Consider the following 22687-nt stretch of genomic DNA (forward strand, 5'->3'; position numbering starts at 1 on the left):
TTAAGTCAGTTGACAACCATATCAATGTAAGAAATACTCCTATGTCTCATTGCCCTCCAGCAGGCTTTCTCGAAGCAGGAGCAGGTACTCGCCACTGCTCTCAATCCAGCGGCGTCTGCATATTCGCAGCAGGTTACTCTCCCATCACCTCAACCTTTCCCTTTCCCCCATTTGATGAATTGGCTGAAGATTGGGACTGTTACAAGATGGGGTTACACCAACATTTCCAAGTTTTTCGCAAGCACTGTGTAGGGCTTTCTTTCTTCCCTTCCTGGCTTTTGCTGCACATGTGTCAGTTGTTGTGCAAACTTGCACCTTTGCAAGAACGGGCCAGCTTATCAAATGAGGAAATGTGCAATCTTCACTCAATCTGTTACTGTGACAGAACCCATGTCATTGTGACACATGTAGGACTTTACCATTGTCAGAAACACCCAAACTAATTTTACAAATCCTGGACCGCAGAATTACATGGGTTGAGCCATCATTGTAAATTTGCACTAGTATCCATCACTAGTCCTATGCTTATCACATGGCGCATTATATTATTTGTCTGACCTGGGATGGGACAGTCTGACGCTTACAGATGTGCTCAATATAGCACAGTCTATGGAAATGTCATGGACCACAGGCAATCAGGTTGCTGTTTGGGGGAGGTATCTGAAGTTGCTCAGTCATCCTCCATCACACACACTCCAAGCGTTCAGGTTGTCAGGGAAGCAATTGCTGCTGTACAACCCTCTACTCAGCATCGAATGGGGCAGCATGGAGCAGCAACAGGCCACCTCATAGCAGCAGCCACATGCCCCACTTTTGTATTGCTTGTACTGATTCGTCCAACACCAGCGTGCTGTGTGCCCTAAGTGTTGGGCAGTTTACAACAAGTGTCGAAGAAAAGCCACATTGCATCTGTGAGGAATTCCTCTTAAAACTTGGCAGACACAGTAGTACCAATTGAGATAAACTGTACCTCGAGAATGGCTGTCTCTGCAAACAAATAGTTTATCGACTTTCATAAACCGCTGAAAGTGCAAATTGACACAAGAGCTGCAGTGACGTTAATAAACACACAAACATAGTGGACTTGGGCTCCCCTCCCCTCACACAGGTTTTGCAGAGGATGATTAGCTCAAATAAATATCAGATTCTGATCCTAGGTCAGCCCTCTGCCCCTTTATCTTATAAATCTGTTGTTCGCGCTATCCCATTCATTGTTGTGGATCATTCCCATACTGAAGACCTGTTCGGGTTAGATGCCTTAAATGCTTTTGGTTTCTCCATTTCTGATGAGGTAAATTTAGTTGGGGTTGGGTTGTTTGCGGAAGGAGACCAGACAGCGAGGTCATCGGTCTCTTCGGGGAAGGAAGTCGGCCGTGCCCTTTGAAGGAACCATCCTGGCATTTGCCTAGAGCGATGTAGGGAAATCACGGAAAACCTAAATCAGGATGGCCGGACGCGGGATTGAATTGTCCTCACTCAGTGGTAAATTTAGTATCAGATCAAGTTTCCTATCAAGAACTGGAGTCCATATTCTGACTTTTCGTCTCTATTTCCTGCAAGGTTAGGTTGTGCCACCAGTTTTCAGGCCCACAATACCATGGGCTCCACCACTAGTCATCGTTAAAATGCTGACAGCTAAGCTTCGTTTCTGTAGTTTTCAGTGTCGCGATTATTGCACAGTCTGTAATAGATACATATCCTTTGCCCCACCCTGACGAGTTACTTGCAGAATTGTCATGCGGCCACTGCTTTTCCAAAATTGATTTGTCAGAAGCGTATCTCTAACTTCCCTAGAATGGGGCCACTAGGCGCCTTCTCACAGTCAAAACACTTTTCGGCCTATGCCGATATCAACGCTTGCCTTTTGGCAGTGCTAGCGCACCCGCAATTTTTCAGTTCCTTCCTTTTTTTTTTTTTTTAAACAATCAACGCTTGCCTTTTGGCAGTGCTAGCGCACCCGCAATTTTTCAGTTCCTTCCTTTTTTTTTTTTAAACAGCTGGAAACCTCTGTACCCAGCTCCATCAATTACCTTGACGATATCATTGTTTAAGATTCTCTCACTGAAGATCACCTTAGCAGGTTTCGATTTTTTGTTTCCAGTGTGCGAGTCTCAGGTGCAATCTAGCTACAGCTCAATTTTTTCGAGCGTCAGTTGAGTACCTATGTTTTGAGGTTTCTCACGCAAGGGTCAAGGCACTGCATCACCATGCTGACGCAATTTTGGCTTTGCTGCAGCCGATCCCCATTAAGGAACTGCAGGCTTTTCTACGTAAAGTTGCATACTACCATAAGTTTCTATTGGATACATTCACTGTTGCTCAGCCACTGCGCGCACTTTGGCATAAAAATGTGTTTTTTCTGGTCCCCAGCTTAAGACCGAGCATTCGCTTTGTTTAAATCTAAGCTTCAATCTGCCCCATGCCTGGCCGCTTTCCAGCCAGGTCAGCATCTCCTGTTGGCTACAGATGCCTCTCAGCACAGTCACAGTGCGGTGTTGATGAACGAACACAAGGACTGCTATGACGAACCCATTACTTATGCTTGTAAGACTTTTATTCCCGCTCAACAGCTGTATTCTCACATTCAAAAGGAGGTTTTAGCGATTGTGTTCGCCCTCAAGAAATTTTAAGTCTCCTTTTATGGTTTTAAGTTTCATTTAATCATGGATCACGAGGCACTGATTGCTCTCTTGAATCCCCCCGGCTGCTGTTTCAAAGAAGGCAGTGCATTGTTTGTGGCAATGGGCTCCCTTCCTCTACCGTTATTGCTATCAGATCCATTACTGGCCAATGGCGCAACACGGCAACGGTGGCGCCTTATCTCGCCTTCCGACCTGGCGTTCCATCAGGACAGGTTGCTTTGTTTACATTTAAATATTGAGAATCAGAATGCTGTCAATGGTTTTCCCATCACCATTGCCGCAATAACATCAGCCATCGCCGTGGACGCAATACGTAGCGGGGTCCTCTATTTGTGTAGCACAGTTGGCCGGGAAAACCCCCGGGCTGTGCCTCTGATCCAATGCGTAATTACTTCACCCTCCAGCACCGCCTTTCTGTGTTTGACAGTGTTCTTTTGTTAGCTACAGAGGGCGCTGCTCCCTTGGTTCTGATTCCCACTTCCTTATGCTGTAATGAACTGCAACTTATGCTTGTCGACCATTAGGGGACCTCTCAAACAAAAGGTTTGGCCTGCCAGCATGTGTATTGTTGGCCGGGCATAGATGGGGGTGTTACATGGCTTATTGCTGCTTGCACTCACTATGTTCAGCATCAGACAGCCCTGCAGTAGTCTTTTTCCTCCTGCCCGACGCCGCAGTTATCGTGGGAGCTTCTACATGTCGATTTTGCTGGGACCCTCCTAAATCAGTATTGGCTCATTGTAGTAAATATCTGTTCCAAGTTTCCCTACATGGTGTGTTGTCCGTCCATTTCTGCAGCAGCCACTATTTCGGCCCTATCTAAGATTTTTGCAATTTAGTGACTCCCAAATACTGGGATTACCCATAATGGCCCCCAGTTTGTTTCTCTAGAATTTTCATCTTTTTGTCAGGCTATTGGTGTTCGCCATCTCAGAGCTCCCCTTTTTCATCCTCAACCTAATAGTTAAGCTGAACGCTCGTCTCGTATGTTTAAAACTCAGATGCAGAAGAACGCATCTGGCAGGTCTCCTGAACCTGCTTTAGATTGTTTTTTGAGTTCGTATCATTTCACTCCAGTGGAGGACGAGAGACCAGAGGAGCTGGTACATGGGAGCCAACCACAGACACTGACACTCCTTCACCTGCTGCATCCGATGCTGCATCAGTCAGCATTGCCAGCTCTGTGATGGTTCAGGCTACGTGCACTTCTTTGGGTTGTGGTTTCGGCTGCCAGCTGAACAGAGTTCCTGCTATCATTGAGCATTGCACGGGGCCGGGGCCAGTGTGTCGTCCGCACTCCTGACGTACGAATGTACCGTCACTTCAACCAGCTGTCGCTGCACACAGCAGGGCCTGTTCCAGAGTGCCCACTGCCTCCCCCACAATTGCCGCCGCTGATACCTGTTCCAGTTTTGCAGATGGTCCAGTTCGCGCCGAATTTGGGGCCTGGAGTTCCTGTCTCTACATCCATTCCTCAAATGCCACTGCTTGCGCAGCCCGTTGCACCTGACGCCATCGCAGCCTCCTCCATTGCTGGGTCCCGTGAGGCAATTGTGTCTAATGCGCCCGGTGATGCCTCCGGCGTCGACCACTGACCTCGATGAGGACGACACTATCTCCATCTACATCGGTACTCTGCAAATCACATTTAAGTGCCTGGTAGAGGGTTCATAGAAACACCTTCACAATAATTCTCTATTATTTCAATGTCACACAGTGCGCGGAAAATATGAACACCTGTGTCTTTCTGTGGGAGCTCTGCAACCCTTGTTTTATTATGATGATGGCTTCTCCCTATGTAGGTAGGCGACGACAAAATGTTTTCACATTCGGAGGAGAAAGCTGGTGATTGAAATTTCGCGAGAAGATTCCGCCGCAACGAAAAACACCTTTGGTTTAATTATGTCCATCCCAAATCCTGCATCATTTCAGAGACTCTCTCTCTTCTATTTCGCAATAATACAAAAGTGCTGCCCTTCTCTGAAATTTCTTGATGTCCTGTCAGTCCTATCTGGTAAGGAACCCACACACGTAGGAGTATTGCAAAAGACGACGGACAAGTGTAGCCTTCAGTAGATTTGTTACATTTTCTAAGACTCCTGCCAATAAAACGCAGTCCTCGGTTAGCCTTCCCCACATTTTCTATGGGACGCCGTTCCTGTTCCTGCCCTACTTCCCCTCACGAGTGCGGGCACAGTGCCCCCCCTCACCACTCCGGCCCTACCTGCTGGCGCGTGCCCGCCACATGCTGCTGCAGCATCTGCTGCCATCGACGTCGGCTGATGAAGTGGGCGTCAGCTCCATCATTTGTGTTTTCAATGACTCAATCTGTGCCTTATGAGAACAGTGTTTTTTTTTTAATATCAAGGCTTTTTCGGTACCAGATTTTTCGTCTGTACCATGCATTTTTGTGCGTCTAGCGTTTATGAATGAATTTGTAAATATACACTCCTGGGAATGGAAAAAAGAACACATTGACACCGGTGTGTCAGACCCACCATACTTGCTCCGGACACTGCGAGAGGGCTGTACAAGCGATGATCACACGCACGGCACAGCGGACACACCAGGAACCGCGGTGTTGGCCGTCGAATGGCGCTAGCTGCGCAGCATTTGTGCACCGCCGCCGTCAGTGTCAGCCAGTTTGCCGTGGCATAGGGAGCTCCATCGCAGTCTTTAACACTGGTAGCATGCCGCGACAGCGTGGACGTGAACCGTATGTGCAGTTGACGGACTTTGAGCGAAGGCGTATAGTGGGCATATGGGAGGCCGGGTGGACGTACCGCCGAATTGCTCAACACGTGGGGCGTGAGGTCTCCACAGTACATCGATGTTGTCGCCAGTGGTCGGCGGAAGGTGCACGTGCCCGTCGACCTAGGACCGGACCGCAGCGACGCACGGATCCTACGCAGTGCCGTAGGGGACCGCACCGCCACTTCCCAGCAAATTAGGGACACTGTTGCTCCTGGGGTATCGGTGAGGACCATTCGCAACCGTCTCCATGAAGCTGGGCAACGGTCCCGCACACCGTTAGGCCGTCTTCCGCTCACGCCCCAACATCGTGCAGCCCGCCTCCAGTGGTGTCGCGACAGGCGTGAATGGAGGGACGAATGGAGACGTGTCGTCTTCAGCGATGAGAGTCGCTTCTGCCTTGGTGCCAATAATGGTCGTATGCGTGTTTGGCGCCGTGCAGGTGAGCGCCACAATCAGGACTGCATACGACCAAGGCACACAAGGCTAACACCCGGCATCATGGTGTGGGGAGCGATCTCCTACACTGGCCGTACACCTCTGGTGATCGTCGATGGGACACTGAATAGTGCATGGTACATCCAAACCGTCATCGAACCCATCGTTCTACCATTCCTAGACCGGCAAGGGAACTTGCTGTTCCAACAGGACAATGCACGTCCGCATGTATCCCGTGCCACCCAACGTGCTCTAGAAGGTGCAAGTCAACTACCCTGGCCAGCAAGATCTCCGGATCTGTCCCCCATTGAGCATGTTTGGGACTGGATGAAGCGTCGTCTCACATGGACTGCACGTCCAGCACGAACGCTGGTCCAACTGAGGCGCCAGGTGGAAATGGCATGGCAAGCCGTTCCACAGGACTACATCCAGCATCTCTACGATCGTCTCCATGGGAGAATAGCAGCCTGCATTGCTGCGAAAGGTGGATATACACTGTACTAGTACCGACATTGTGCATGCTCTGTTGCCTGTGTCTATGTGCCTGTGGTTCTGTCAGTGTGATCATGTGATGTATCTGACCCCAGGAATGTGTCAATAAAGTTTCCCCTTCCTGGGACAATGAATTCACGGTGTTCTTATTTTAATTTCCAGGAGTGTAATTTTGGGAGACAGATTTGGAGCACGCCAAATCAAGTTCTGCTGAGTGTCTTCGCAAGTGTGGGATGAGAGTCACGGACACTATGAGCCAGAGCTGAGGTTTTGAGAGTTGTGTTGTGCTATGGAAAACTGAAATCATTGGGAAGTGTGTTTTTCCCGGGCATAGATTGAAGGGCTAAGTGGTTTTCCAGTTTTTATGACCAATGGTGTGACAGTGAGTGAGCGCTTGCTCGGTGGGCAGATGCCTCGTATCACAACATGCAAACGTTAGTTAGCTGGAAGCAGTGTTTGATAATGAGGCAAACTTGCTGAGGTCTTTTAGGAAGCAAATTCCGTTTGTTCCATTTAAGATTAGGTTTGTCGTATTCCTGTGTGTACCGTCCTAATTTTTTACTTTAGGCTGTGATACTGTGTTGCCTGTAGAGAAGATGGTAGAAATATGTTGGTTGTGGACCAGTGACTGTTTGCGGAGCTCGTTTTCCAGTCTAGCGATCGGATTTGATAGGTTTTTCGAGTTCGATGGATAGATAGGGGGAATATATGACTTGTGACAATTTTAACCCTGTCTCGCGAGTCAAGATGAGACTGGCGACCATTATTTAGACACGGTGCAGAGAATTAATCCGATTCCTCCAACAAACGTTTCCCAGGAAATCTACGGTGTAATACGTCGCACACACCTCACAGCTCTAACAGTCGTGGATTCTGTTTGCATCCACGAACAGGTGGTCCCCCGATTCTACGGAAACACTGTGGACTATATGGAAGGAGGGTTTTACAAGTCAACAACATTAAAGATGAATTTGTGTCGCTTTAATGCATCTGATTTGCGATGACTTATTGCATGCGTAGACATCTCTGCAGATATCTGCACAGACAGATCGACATGTGTGGAACGGTCATTTTATTTTAGAATATGATTTGTGTTCGACAAATCATATACTACAATAAAATGACCGTATTTGACATACGCTATATGGTACTGGTAGAAGCAATACTTAATAATACATGACTACTTCGATAAGTCCTATAAGACACAAAAGAACATGGATTTTACGTAAAACTGCTTACAAAATAATTTTTAAGCAAAATTCTTGACGCAGGCGTTCCGAGTAGCATACGGTGCGCTGTAATTTTTCTCAAATGCTACATCTCTGAAAAATGTTTTATCTTTGGCCACGTAGTGTATTTATTTTTGAGTTATATGTGTACTAATATAACAGTGCAGTTTATCGTGGGCGTTACTTTTTTTAAAAAATGTTTTGAGTGACGAAGCGACAGTATGATGTTCATACCCAACGTCCGCCAGAAGAAACTTTAACTTGTTTAACGCAGTTAACCGTCACATGGGTGGCAGCTAGTGTGTTTTGTTACAAAATGTGTTGAGCTGTGAGTGAGAGTGTGTGAGTGTGTGAGCATTGGGGACAGACAGATTTTTTTTAGGTTTCTTTCATTTCTCTCTTTGACTTAAGTTTTGCGTCAACAATATTACTAGAAATGGACAGTACGGAATATGAATTAGTGAGGAATATGACATTGCTGTTTTTCTTTGAACGACTGATGGACAAGGGTGGCCCGCGTACGTTGCACGACCTAAGCTGTCAGTTTGGTGCAAAAGGATTCACCAAGGAAATGAGGCAAATTGCAGGAGGCTCACAGTCTGGATTAAAAAAGTTTCTCTCCCAGTATCCAGCGCTTTTTTGTTTTGATGGTGACTATGTTTACGTAAATGGCTACAGCCCCCTCAGTGTGGAACAAGAAAGTGGAAACAATGCAGTGAAATACAGTAGTGGGAAACGAGATTATGCTCAAGAAGCTGTCGAATATTTTAGCCACAAGTTAATGCAATATGGTGCCGGTATTGATGTACCCATTAAAAGTTTGTTGGGTCACCGTTCCCAAGCTTCACCGGAGGTGAGACACATCTCAGGCCAAAACATAAGAGAGTTTAAAGAATTTTTGTTAAAATATCCAGATGCTTTTGTAGTTAAGGAAGATACGGTTATATTGAAAGAATATGAGGGAAAGGAACCACAGCCTTTCCGTGAATTTGAACTGATGAAAGTGGATCAAGAAGTAACATCTGGCTTGCTTGAATTTTTCACGAAGTGCATAGACTCCAGAGGTCCAATGTTGGTGGATCAACTTTTTAGTAAAGCAACTGTAAGATTTCCTCCTGAACATCTTTCATATATTTTCAAAACGCCACAAGACCTTCAGACCTTCTTAAAAATGCATTCTGATGTGTTTAATGTGCAGTCTAATCTTGTAACATTAGTGTTGCCTAAGAACTGTGTTAGTCAAAGTGATTCACTTCAAACAAGTCCAACACACCAACAACAGATCAGAAGCAATAGTGCAGTCAACAATGGTCAGTGTGCCAAACCTCTTACTCAAGCGAACAATTCAGCAGTTTGTCAGTCTGGTAGTCAGCCTCTACAAAATCCTCAATATCAGTCCCTAAAGCAGCGTATTAATTCTTTAGTGATGAAGACATTAGCAGATAATACAGAGAAGGATCGCTCTTATGCAGCAACTTCTTTAGTGAATGACAGTGGAAGTGCTGAAGTCTGGAAGGCAAAAATAATGCAGGCAACTAGAGTCGTCGTGAATGTGAAAGAATCTCTTCAGATTGTTGAAGATATTTTGTCGGCTGCAAAATCGGGAAAACCTGTTGCAGTGTCATTTGACTGTGAGGGAATAAATTTAGGTGTTAAAGGGCAGCTGACATTATTTCAAATTGGAACATTATCAGGCCAAGCATATTTGTTTGATTTAATTACTTGCCCCTCTTTGGTGTCAAATGGTGGGCTGCAGAGACTGTTGGAATCTGAGATTGTTACTAAGGTGAGTGTCATAATGCATCACATTTTTACTCTAGTTTCAATGCAAATACTCCATAAGATGCATTTAATACTTGTGTAATTGATCTTATTAATGCTCAGCCAGAATTTAAAAATGGAGGTAAGTCTATAGAGTGTTTCTTTTTTACATAATCAGGGTGCTGCAGCGTTCATAGTAAAATATTAACAACACACCATTAGGCAGTAATTGTAATTTATTTATTACCTTGTATGTGAATTAATAGTTAAAGGAATGCCATTTATTAATGTGTAAGTCATTATCCATTGCGGGGATTACTTTTTGAATATGACTCCTGTCAAATGATGCCCCCTTTGCACAACACATTCATCTAGGCAGTGTTGGAAGCTTTCCATAACTTGGCGTAACATATTCCTTGGGACATTGCCGACTGCAGTTCTGATGAGATCCTTCAACTCAGGAATGGTGGCACAACCTGTTCTGCACACTTCTTGCTTCAGGTAGCCCCAAATGAAAAAGTCTGCACAGGAAAGATCAGGTGAGTGAGGCGGCCACGAAAATGAGAAATGAGGCTACTCTTCCGAGAAATGTCTGTCGCAAGAAAGCCATGCAAATTCTGGCTGCATGTGAGGTCGCTCCATCTTTTTGAAACCATAATTGTTCCACATCAACATCAACCATACCTGATTGGGGAAGAAGGGAGTCTTGCAGCATGTTTAGATAGCATTCACTGAGGGGGCATCATTTGACAGGAGTCATATTCAAGTAATCCACGCAATGGACAATGACTTACACATTAGTAAATGGCATACCTTTAACTATTAATTGACATAAGAGGTAATAAATAAATTACAATTACTGCCTGATGGTGTGTTTTTTAATATCCTACTATGAATGCTGCCGCACCCTATATATGAAAATGTTACAAGGCCTGCATGAAGCAATAGCACAAAAATTGGAGTGGTATGCCTACAAGTGAACATTAGCAAAATATTTTTTGGTCCTACGTAATGGCTGAAGACATTAATTACCTTGTATTGTGACGGGGAGAATAGCCAGACCTGGAGTTACTGAAGATAGCCAATAACCTCTCTGTGTGCCCCCAAAGATAAGTTTCTCATTAAATCCATATTTCTTAAGCAAGAAAATATATTTAAAATTTCAGTGATGTCCTCTGCCATTCACTGCAGTCGTTATTTTCCTTAATTGTTTATAAAAGAGACATGTATTAAGCTATCAGGTATCATTCAACTGGTAACTAATAACATGTGGGGTCCTGCAAGATTCCATCTTACGACCCTTACCTTTTCTTGTGTATAGGCCCTACCAATGAATTTTCATCAGTAACATTACCAGATGCCTAGTTTGTTTTGTTTGCTGATGATACAACCACTGCTATAAGTAGCAAATGAAGTGTAGTCTTAGAAAAATTGGCCAATAAAATATTTGTGCACATTAATCACTGGCCCCTAGCCAATTCTTTGTCACTGAACTGTGGCGAAAAAACACACTACATGCAGTTCAGAACTTGTAAGGGGTGTCCCTCGAGTATATGCCTAACAAATGATGACAAGCAGATAGAAGAAGTGGACAGTGTTAAATTCTTGGGATTACAGCTTGATAATAAATTCAACTGGGAGGAGCACATCACAGAAGTGCTGAAGCACCTTAACAAATCTCCATTTGCAATGTGAATTGTGTCAGGCATAGGGGATATAAAAATGAGAAGGCAGGTATACTACAGTTAATTTCACTCCATAATGTCATATGGGACTATTTTTTGGGGTAATTCATCAAGACAAGCTAAATTTTTCCAGACACAAAAATGTGCAATAAGAGTTATATGTGGTGTGAATTCAAGAACATCCTGCAGAGGCTTGTTTAGGGAACTAGGGATACTAACTACTACTTCCCAATATATTTATTCCTTAATGAAATTTGTCACTAAAAATACATCACTTTTTCAAACCAACAGCTAAGTTCATGGAATCAATACTAGAAATCAAAATAATGTTCACAAGGATTTAAAGTCACTTACGTACGTGTGTGTGTGTGTGTGTGTGTGTGTGTGTGTGTGTGTGTGTGTGTTTTTCTGGGCCAGTTCAGTGCAGTAATGTGTTCACTGTAAATAAGTAGTTCTATTTTGTGTTTATTACCTCATAAACAAAAATAAAAACACTTTTTATTTTAATTTTAAATTCAGTACATTAATGTGATCTTAATAAATGTTGTAAAATGATTCTTTCATGTAGTGTTCGTTAAAAATAAATAAATGATGATCATTCGACTTGGGCCCTGTAGAAGGTACATTAGCTTATTTGCTTTAGTTGTAAGTATTATTGTCTTACTGGCTTGTTCTACATCATGGATGACCACCTCACTACGGATCAATTGGAATGAAAGTAAATCTAATCTAAAAAAAACTGAATCACAGAGTTTGTTAGTCATTTTGCGAAATTATGTGCTCGGGGGGGGGGGGGGGTGATATTGTAAACACAGAAGTACTGAAGCTGATGCTGAACCAAGTTGGGTTCTTAAGGGCTAAGTGGCCATACCTACAGGCTGTCACAGGAGGAGTGGTCAGTACTCAGGGATAGGAGAGGAATAGTCATTCGAAGCAAAAAATCTAGTAGAACGTAGGCCCTAAAGTGCATACCTTAAGAGCTACGAGCATTTGTTCAGCAGAAGAGAAGTGCTTCACACTAGCGGAGATCAACAAGTGCTCCTAGCTCTTGAAGTACGCATTTTAGGTTCCATGTGTATTAGACATTTTTCTCTTGTTTTGGTGAGTACTTCCTGCTCCCAAAATATGAAAATGAAAAGCAAAGACCTTGAAGTAGAAGAGATCTGTTTCATAGTATCAAAAATGAACAAGCGCTTATTGCTCTTAAGGTATGTATTTTAGATCTCATGTTTACGAGACATTTTTGCTGCAAATCATGGTTCCTCTCATGTCGCTAAATATTGACCATTCCTCCTGGTGGCACTGTGCGTAAGTCATGTAAGGATTTCTTGAACATTAATCCTGACCATATTATTTTGTGTCAAGAGTTTTCACAGGCCGAGACAAAATAATCACTGCCTTTATGAAATATGGTGGGACTGCTGTTGTTCATAGTATATGTAGTTAGTTTGGAAAATCGGCTATTCTTGTATGATCTTCCACAGTCTACATTTTCATTTTGTGAGGAAATGCAACATAGCTCAGAAACTGTGCCACCATACAATTGCTAGTTAACACACTGTGTTGCCTATATAGAATTTATAGTTGACAATGTGAAAGGGCAAAAAGAGCCAGTAGCATTTTGCTGTAGCTTTAGTGGAGGAGTACTCTTGAAATCTTACTGCGAGTTTTGAGTGATCATTTGGAATGATCCAAATTGGGTTGTTTTTATGAAACAAGCCAAGGGAAACTTTCCTGATTTATGAAAGGGACAAGAGGGCCATTTTACAGTTCTCTTGCAGTTTCTAATGCTACTTCAGTAGTGGCTGTAGTTTAAAGTTACGTAGGCCTGTGTGTTTTGAAGAGTGTTGTTGGCAACACTTGCAGTGAAGTATAATGAATTGAAGGGAGTCAACATCTGGTTGTAATTCACCAGGGAAAGAGGAACAGGAAGATGATGTGAATATAACCACAGAATACACAAAATATTTGGAAAAAACTTTGTTAGCCCATATGTGAAACAGACAGTACCAATTTGTGTACTGTAAAAGGAAAGAGCCTTGTCTGACACTGCCCCTAGTCTGAAATTTAGCACAATTCATTATTTAACATGGTTTAACACTAGAAATCAAGAAATTCCATCATAGCTGTACATAATTCACAAAATAGTGCATTGGGAGATGGTGAAAGAAAAGACTGGGATCGCGCTCTGTGTGTGTGTGTGTGTGTGTGTGTGTGTGTGTGTGTGTGTGTGTGTGTGTGTGTGTGTGTTCAAATGACTCTGAGCACTATGGGACTTAACTTCTGAGGTCGTCAGTCCCCTAGAACTTAGAACTACTTAAACCTAACTAACCTAAAGTCTTCACACACATCCATGCCTGAGGCAGGATTCGAACCTGCGACCGTAGTTTTCGTGCGGTTCCAGACTGTAGCACCTAGAACCACTCGGCCACTCTGGCTGGCTGTGTGTGTTTGTATATTGAATGTTATTGTAATATATGCAGAATATATATTCAGAGAGAAGGAACAGATTTCAAACATTTATACCTTTCAAACTACAAAAGGTAACACCATCATTCCAACATTCCTTGACAGACAACAGTTTGAAATCTGAACATTCCGGATAAACATTCCAATCACAGCCACATTGGTGCTGTTGCTTTCTTCTTCATAGAGAAAACTGTGACAGGACTAATCTATCTAGACATGCCTCAAAACTGGTTATTTATTCAACTTGAAGATTATTCAGATGACTTCATCTTCATGCAAGGTGGTGCCCCATCTCATTTCTCTAAGGACGTTGTATGTTACCTGAATGACACCATTCCAGCATATGGGATTGGAAGAGTACGAGAAGAAGATGAACTTCATTGCCAGTGGCCTCCCAGGTCTCCAGACTTCACACTTTATGACTTTATGTGGGGTTACATGAAAGGCCATCTTTTAATCTCCCCCCCCCCCCTTCCCAACACTCTTTAAAGTCTGCGACATCACATTGTTGAAGCTGTGAATTCGATAACGAGAGACCAGCTGCTTTGTGTGTGGCAAGAAATGTGCCACTATTTTGGTATGTGTTGTATAAAACAAGGTGCGTACATCGAATGCATAAAAATTTGTACTTTTCTCTTTCCAGTAACATTGGAATTGAGTTTCTATGTTTTGTAGTTTAGAATAAATAAATGTTTGAAGTATGTTCCTTCTTTTTGAATAGCCCTGTAGCTAGGGACAGTGCCAACACTGATTAAGCTTATCAAATACATTTTTTGCTTGCGTTTCCCCAACTTAATACCATACTTGAAAATTAACACTAGGAGGGGAAAAAAGTCTTGTTCCATAATAGCAGAAATCTAGTCAACTCAGTTAAAATTATAAAAATCACAGACACTAAATTTGATAGTAAATTAACCATTCATTTTCAGAATACCCAAACATAATTAAATTAGTCCATTTTTGGTAAAGTAGTGATGTACTACTATTATAAATGCTGGTTAATGAATCACTCCAGCATCCAAAGAAATTATAATTCCGTTATTTCTGTTTTGATTCAGAGTATTTTTATTTTTATAGCCATTACAGTACTATGAATTAAATTTCAGGTAAATATTAATTTACATTTTTAGGTTTAGCATGAAAATGAAAAATATGGTTACAAAATATTGTTTGCAATGGAGTGAGAAATTATTATATTAGTCTCTATTCCTGTTAACTTGTTTCAAAATCTACAGATTCAAATAGAAAACATTCAACAGTATCATATTTCACCACATACGCAGTAAATTTGGGCGTAAGTGTTTCATTAGGCTCGTACTCTAAGAAGATCACTGACATATGATTGCACTTACTTTAAATACCCTGAATCAGTCAACTACAGAGGTAGGTGTTAGTCCTGTTAAGAAACCGTGGTCAGTGAAGTTGAGTCATAAACTCCATGCATCAAGAAAGCGCAGAGACATTACTAAAGCTGTGGATGAACACACTACGGCAAAACTGACCACACTCTTCAAAGTAGACATTCCATCTTCAGAAGAAAATGGACCAAAGCACTCTTGTACCTCTTGCCAGAAATTTTTTACAAATATCGATTCAGCTGTTGAATATCGTACATCTTACAGTGAAAAGGTGCAATTTTTAACTATTATTCTGGAGACATTTTCAAAGAAAACTGTTTTGAACCACATTCCATCAGTCTCAGAGTACATGGTAGACAAATCAAGAAATGTGAGTGAGGTCTTTAAAAGGAGTCTTTGGAAGACCAGATCCCTGTTATGGTTATCATGTAGAAACAGCTCAAGTTCAAGTAATGCAGTCATTTTATCTGGAAGATAAATGGGACCTTGATTGGGCATGTGAAGTCATAAGAAGTCTCTGATGTAAAAGTGAGACACTTGTTTGTTTCAAGAATGTGGTGGTGACTGCCCTGGAAAGGGAGGACAGTCCTTACAGACACTTGGCCTGAAATATGTAGCAGATAACTCTGCAGAAATTACGTATGTGACATGGGAGGAAAATAAACTAATTAAGAAAACTGTTGCCTCTGACAGTTTCATTGATTAACTTGGTAAATGGTCAGTGAAAGCAGTAACACACCAGCATCTGAAGAAACTGCAACACCACCACATTGCAAAAGTGAATGGGTGTGTACAGGGTGAAGAACCTTGTTTAGTGCTTCACTGTGATTTTGCTGAGAACTGGTATGTAATTCTCCCACAGGAAGGGTACCATTGGAGTAATGATGGTGGTGGTGATGATGATGATGTTGATGTTTTGTGGGGCACTCAACTGCGCTGTTATCAGCGCCCATACTAGTTCCCAACCTTTGCTCAGTCCGATCTCACCACTTTCATGAATGATGATAGAATGATGAGGACAACACAAACACCCAGTCATCTCAAGGCAGGTGAAAATTCCTGACCCCACCGGGAATCGAATCCGGGACCCCGTGCTCGAGAAGGGAGATGGAGTAATGGCCAGGTTTCAGCCTTTACAGGAGTGACATATTTTCAAAAGAAGACCATAAGTGTTGCAGTTATAAGTGATAACACAAAACATGACTCAGCACATGTTTTGCTAACAATGCACAAAATTCTTCAACAAGAGGGCAGAGAAGATGATCATCATTTCTTATGGTGCTCCTAGTCATTTCAAAAATCATTACCAGCTGTTTGAATTAAGTTGCTTGTACCAACTGACTGGGTACACAATGCTACAGGTCACAGGAAGAGGTCTTTTGATGGTGTAGGAGGCCTGCTGAAGCACCATGCTACAAAACAATCTCTCTAGACCAAATACAGCTGCGATTCAGGATGCTGAGGATTTTACGAGAGTCGTGAAATATTACACATCCACAGCCCTCATTCTTTTGTCAAAAGAGGAAATCGAAGAATTCCGTGAGCAGAAAAAAAGAAGAATGGACCAAACAAACTACTCCTGTGAAAGGAATTCAGAAAACACGTTTTTGTACTCAAAGTGATTGTCGAACTCATATTGGAAGCACTTTAAAGAGCAAGAAGAAGAAATTTTGTTCATTCGGGCAACACCTCAGAAACAGCAGGTTAGTATTCAGATTCACAACCTGAGAAGGGGGATGTTTGTGGCGTGCGTGTACGACTGTAACCGGTGGATTGCAGAGATTATAGGCACCAGTTATGAGTTAAATGAAATTGTAGTGAACTTTATGCTACCACATAGACCAGCTGCTGGATATAGGTTTCCAGCTGAAGGACAGCAACAACACCTTCATTGCTCACTTCCTGTTCACAATGTTGTGAAAATCGTAAGTGCTCCAGTTCTTATTGGTGCAACAGGAAGGCATCACTCTATATCAAAGGAAGATACCCGAGCAGAGGAATACATTTTTAGTTCATTGACTGGCTAATGTCAGTACAAAACAGAGTGCACAGAAGTTGTATAAATTGAAACTTTTAAGTCTTTGGACCTTTCACATATATTTTCGAACCTTTTAAAATGCTTGAAAAAATGAGTCTCTCACTTATCTTTCATAACTAAAATTATGTTAAGTAAGGCTAGGTTTCAATTTTTATGAGCCTTTTACATGATAATGTGGTAATAAAACAGGTTGGCTGTAAAAGTGGAAGCTCTCCTTTTCAGGGAATGTAGAACTGTATGGTACTAATCAACAGAAAAAAAATATCAAAATTTTATGGATTGTCATTTTTGAAAACAAAAAAAAGTTTTTCCATAAATTAAAAAAGTTAAAAATGCTGTAGTAAAAGAACTTTGACAGATAAGTCCAAATGGAGGATTTCTTTGTAATCATAAAGCAGTTATCTTTCAAATAAAAAACCCCAACGAAATATCTAGAACTGTTCCAGAGGAACAGAATTTTAAATTTTTTTCCAAAATTTGCATTTTCAAAATGATATGCGCATTGTCATATTTGGAGGTCTGTATCTTGGAGCAGTTGAACGGAATGGACAGTGTCTTGAAAGGAGGATATAAGATGAACATCAACAAAAGCAAATCGAGGATAATGGAATGTAGTCCAATTAAATCGGGCGATGCTGAGGGAATTAGATTAGGAAATGAGACACTTAAAGTAGTAAAGGAGTTTTGCTATTTAGGAAGTAAAATAACTGATGATTGTCGAAGTAGAGAGGATATAAAATGTAGACTGGCAATGGCAAGGAAAGCGTTTCTGAAGAAGAGAAATTTGTTAACATCGAATATAGATTTAAGTGTCAGGAAGTCATTTCTGAAAATATTTGTTTGGAGTGTAGCCATGTATGGAAGTGAAACATGGACGATAACTAGTTTGGACAAGAAGAGAATAGAAGCTTTCGAAATGTGGTGCTACAGAAGAATACTGAAGATAAGGTGGATAGATCACGTAACTAATGAGGAGGTATTGAATAGGATTGGGGAGAAGAGAAGTTTGTTGCACAACTTGACTAGAAGAAGGGAACGGTTGGTAGGACATGTTTTGAGGCATCAAGGGATCACAAATTTAGCATTGGAGGGCAGTGTGGAGGGTAAAAATCGTAGAGGGAGACCGAGATATGAGTACACTAAGCAGATTCAGAAGGATGTAGGTTGCAGTAGGTACTGGGAGATGAAGAAGCTTGCACAGGATAGAGTAGCATGGAGAGCTACATCAAACCAGTCTCAGGACTGAAGACCACAACAACAACAATCTTGGAGCAGAATTTTTTTTGGAGAAAACAAAAAAAAATCCATGTTCCTTACTTATTCCATTTTAACATATGCTAAATTCAATAACATCCATGACTATGAAGGTAAGATTTTTCCTAGCGTGCCTGAATTGATATGGACTATGCCTAAGTGAGAATGTTGCAAAAAAAAAAAAAAAAAAATGTAAATGTTGTCAATTATGAAATCATTCCAATTCGTAATAAAGAATGTAACACAACAGTCACAGAAACTGGTGGTTTTGGGTGGCGATGAACTGAGCAAGAGAATCACCAGACAAACCAGAATGACTAAAATATAATATTAGAACTAGAACAAAAATATAATATAAAAACTGGCATTGAAGGCTTCACTTAGAAAGTATGTAGAGGAAAGGATGCTTTGTTTGATAATAGACCAGACACCAGTGACGTTATGATTAGTAGAGACACACTCCCATGATCGCATGAATGCCAGTGTTTATCACTTGACAATGGCCAAAAGTTCATTTAATGTGAGCTAAATGATGTCTTATATCAACATGACTTCCATATTGTTTAATTTAAGAATACTATATTATATCTATACAGCTCATTATTTTAATTTATAACAATTAAACATCTAAGTCAAATGTGTTGAGAACCTTGGCTCAGTTGTTGTTGTTGTTGTTGTTGTTGTTGTTGTTGGTGGTGGTGGTGGTGGTGGTGGTGGTGGTGGTGTTCAGTTTTGAGTGAACACTACAAATCATACTTAACGTTTTCATGCATTTCAAAACTTACACTACACACAAGAGCCTCTGACATCAACTCCTAAATTAGGTTATAGTCATCCACCACAATGCCTGAAAAATTTATTGATAATTACCTCTGTCATGGTTTAGGGTAACTCAGGGTATTCCTCATCAACAAACACAAATTTTTGTCTCTCTCAACAGCTGAATTTCTCACTGTTAAAGTGGAAGTATTAGCACTGAAAAATGTGGAATTTTTCTTTTAATGGAAGGAGTTCTACCATGACATGACTCTGTGCCACAATTTATCCATTGTTGACAAACAAATTGCTATATTAATATTAGATCCAATTCCTTCTGGTTCTGTCCCTGTAGCATATTGGACAAGAAGGTTGAACTACAATTTTGGCAGCTCATTGTAATGCCAGAAACTTTTTAATCCACTTTTTTTTACTATTGTTATTAATACTCCTGCTTAACTTTTTCCCTGATAAATTACATTTTTTATCATAAAGTATGTTCTAAATTTAGAACTGTGTGTTGGGATTTGTGGCAGTTGCAGAAGTCCCACAATAATTAATTATTATTTGGACGTACGAAACAATATCATAACCTACCAAACACCGTAAACTGCCGTGACACCATGAAGCAGTACTCACAGATGGAGGTGAAGGGGTTCAAGCATTGGTTGTTCTCAGTCATCAACAAACTTCAATAATGTTTGGCACATTCACTGCTACTTTTTGATCTGATGTAACTTTATTCTGAAAACATTTCATCACAAGGTGGTAAAGTAGATAAAACTGGTGAATGCAGTAATTTTTTATATTAATTTTCTTCTTTCCTGCCACATCCTCCTGTACTGTTATTGTCACTGCAAGTGGATAAGGACTGCAGTTGCTTCCTCTAGTGAATGCAGTACTTTTTTATATTAATTTTCTTCTTTCCTGCCACATCCTCCTGTACTGTTATTGTCACTGCAAGTGGATAAGCACTGCAGTTGATGTTTTGTAAATATGTGAGTGAAACAGGTCAGTGACTGCTGGTCATATCCTGTTCCTCAATGTGAAACACTTATTACTTCACAATATGTAACTTAGAACCGTTGTTCGGTGCTGCAAACTTCGCTTATAGTTCTAATAAGTTTTGGCAATGATGCCTAAACAAGTGTGCACAGGGAATATGCAGAAGGAAGTACCTAAAGTTCCTAAATTCTGTGAACTTGAGACTCCCATAACAACAGAGAGATGGGTGTGACATGTCCCTTATAGGAGTTGTGATGATATATATCACATTTATACTGTACCATATTCTTCAAATGGTGACTATTCTACATCGTAAACCTATTGAATGTGTCTAGAATAGGTATGTAGCCACTTGCATACACATTATGATTAGCTAAGAGACATAGTGAGTAAGTGATAGAGCATGCATGTGTGACAAGCTCTTCTGCTCATGTTTCACTACTGTGAGGTGCTACCCAAAAGTTCCTGGAATACCCTAACAAATAAATTTACACTTAACCTGGACATTACGTATCACCATGATCTTCAGTAGTAATCAGATGTGTGTGAAATCTTATGGGACTTATCAGTAGTAATTGACTTGGGGGTGTATACACCACTTCCAGCTCTTTTTCCATGAACTGAAAGATCCTTGGCATGCATTTTCTGTGAGCCTGTTTAGTACCACTTGTGCAAGTCTTCGGCTTTAACTCAAGTTTCATTCTGGGAAAGAAAAGTCACTCAGTGCCAGGTTGGGTGAATATCCCGGATAAGGAACAACTCTCATTTTGATAATCTTTTCATATTTTTGGGCCATAGCCATGTAACAACGTTTGAATGATATGAGACCACGTTCACTGCACATGTAACGACTGTACATCTGCATCGATACTCCACAAGCCACCTTATGGTGTGTGGCAGAGGTTACCCCATACCACTGCTAGTCATTTCCTTTCCTGTTCCATTCAAAAATACAATGAGGGAAAAATGACTGTCTATATGCCTCCATGTGAGCCCTAATTTCTTGTATCTTATCTTCGTGGTCCTTACGTACAATGTATGTTGGAGGCAACAGTGTCATTCTGCAGCCAGCTTCAAATGCTGGTTCTCTAAATTCTCTCAGTAGCATTCTTTGAAAAGGACGTCCCCCTCCCTCCAGGTATTCTCATTTGAGTTTCCCAAAGCATCTCCGTAACACATATGTGTTGTTCGAAACTATAAGTAACAAATCTAGCTGTCCACCTCTGAATTGCTTCAATGTCTTCCTGTAATCTGATCTAGTACGGATCCCAAACACTCAAGCAATACTCAAGAATAGGTCACACTAGTGTCCTGTATGCGATCTCCTTTACAGACGAACCACACTTCCCTAGAATTCTCCAGTAAACCTTAGTTGACCATTTGCCTTTCCTACCACATTCCTCACATGCTCGGTCCATTTCATATTGACTGCATCAAGCAGGACACTACTAATGCTGTATCAAAACATGATGAGTTTGTTTTTCCTACTCTTCTGCATTACCATACATCTTTCAATATTTAGAGCTAGATGCCATTCATCATACCAACTAGAAATTTTGCCCAAGTCATCTTGTATCCTTCTGCAGTTGTTTTGAACCTGCTGGTGTTCATTCTGTTGCTCTGTTGTCCTACACCTGAAAACTACAGCTGAAAAATGTGTTCACTAACTGTCTGTCATAAATTTTGGTAATTTTTTCCTTATCTACACAGTGAGACACACAGTTCAATAGATCTTGATAATGACGTCACTTAATAAAGTCTAATTATACCCAATATTGTTGTACTTGATAATGGCTTAAGGCTGAAATCGTGATAGTGATATGAAATAAAGGAGTTTGTTTGGTCAAAAGACAGAAATATCATTCAAACAACTGTCATTTTGTTTTTCACTGGAAACTCCTTGGTGATCAGTTGCAATGTGTAACCTTGTTTTGTCATGGAGGAGCAAGTGACCACCCTTGCACCATTTTTGTTGGACGAAATCCCTGACATACCCTGTAACACAGCTCCACGGAATTGCATACATCTTGGACGATCTGTCTACGATCTTCCAGCATCATGTTCTTAACAGTAGTGACATTTTCAGTATTAAGGCCAGTTGACTGCTGTCCTGAAACAGAAGCATCATAAAACAAATGTTTTGTTATCTTGAATACATTTGGATCAGTCATAAGTTTGATTGTGGCTTAAAGTGTTTTCCCAAAATGCATGCCTCAGTATGTCGTGTTTATGTAGCAGTTAAACATGACCACCTAGCACAAAGCCACTTGAGCCACTAACTCTTGAAGAATTTATGTGGTACCACCTGATGACATTTCATCATATTAGCTGGACTTCACAACCTACAGATACATACTGGGAACTTTTCGGTAGCACTTCTTATTTCTATAGGCCAAGGCAGGACAATGGAAAAGGTTGTTACATAAATGAATCTTACAATCTGCAGCAGAATGTGTATGTTTTTATGAAAAACTTCAGCTGATTAAAATTGTGTTTTGGACCGGGACTTCAACCTAGCCGCTTGCCTCCATGTGCACTACTCATATTAGGTTGTTATATGCTAACTCTGGCACCTGGTGACCCGCAAGGTTCCTTCAAAAAGTAGTGTTGTAAGTGGGAGGGGGTAATTGAAATACTTTGTATTTTTGTGCACTATCTCACCCGTGATACCAATACAACATGCTGTGTATATTGAAAGTACAAGGTGAATCCAACTGCAAGCTCAGGAACATTTTTGCTTACATCAATTCCTTTGCCACCTGACTGATATGCTGACTTGTTTCTAGAGGAAAAATATGGTTTACCGCAA

General features: G+C 41.3%; 1 protein-coding gene across 3 annotated transcripts in view; it reads left to right on the forward strand.

Moving 5' to 3' along the window:
• Window positions 1-7647: 7647 nt before the first annotated feature.
• LOC126299508 (egalitarian protein homolog) overlaps window positions 7648-22687 on the forward strand; it is a 92152-nt gene continuing 77112 nt past the window's right edge. For 2 of the 3 annotated variants that reach the window (XM_049991470.1, XM_049991471.1), the window contains exon 1: window positions 7686-9338. In XM_049991470.1, the coding sequence (XP_049847427.1) occupies window positions 7989-9338 (1350 nt within the window). In that variant the 5' untranslated portion in view covers window positions 7686-7988. Of the gene's footprint in view, window positions 9339-22687 lie in introns of all 3 variants that reach the window. The other variant, XM_049991469.1, reaches the window with a different exon arrangement.

Source organism: Schistocerca gregaria, chromosome X, assembly GCF_023897955.1.
Source record: "Schistocerca gregaria isolate iqSchGreg1 chromosome X, iqSchGreg1.2, whole genome shotgun sequence".
In the NCBI taxonomy this organism is placed as follows: Eukaryota; Metazoa; Arthropoda; class Insecta; order Orthoptera; family Acrididae; genus Schistocerca; species Schistocerca gregaria.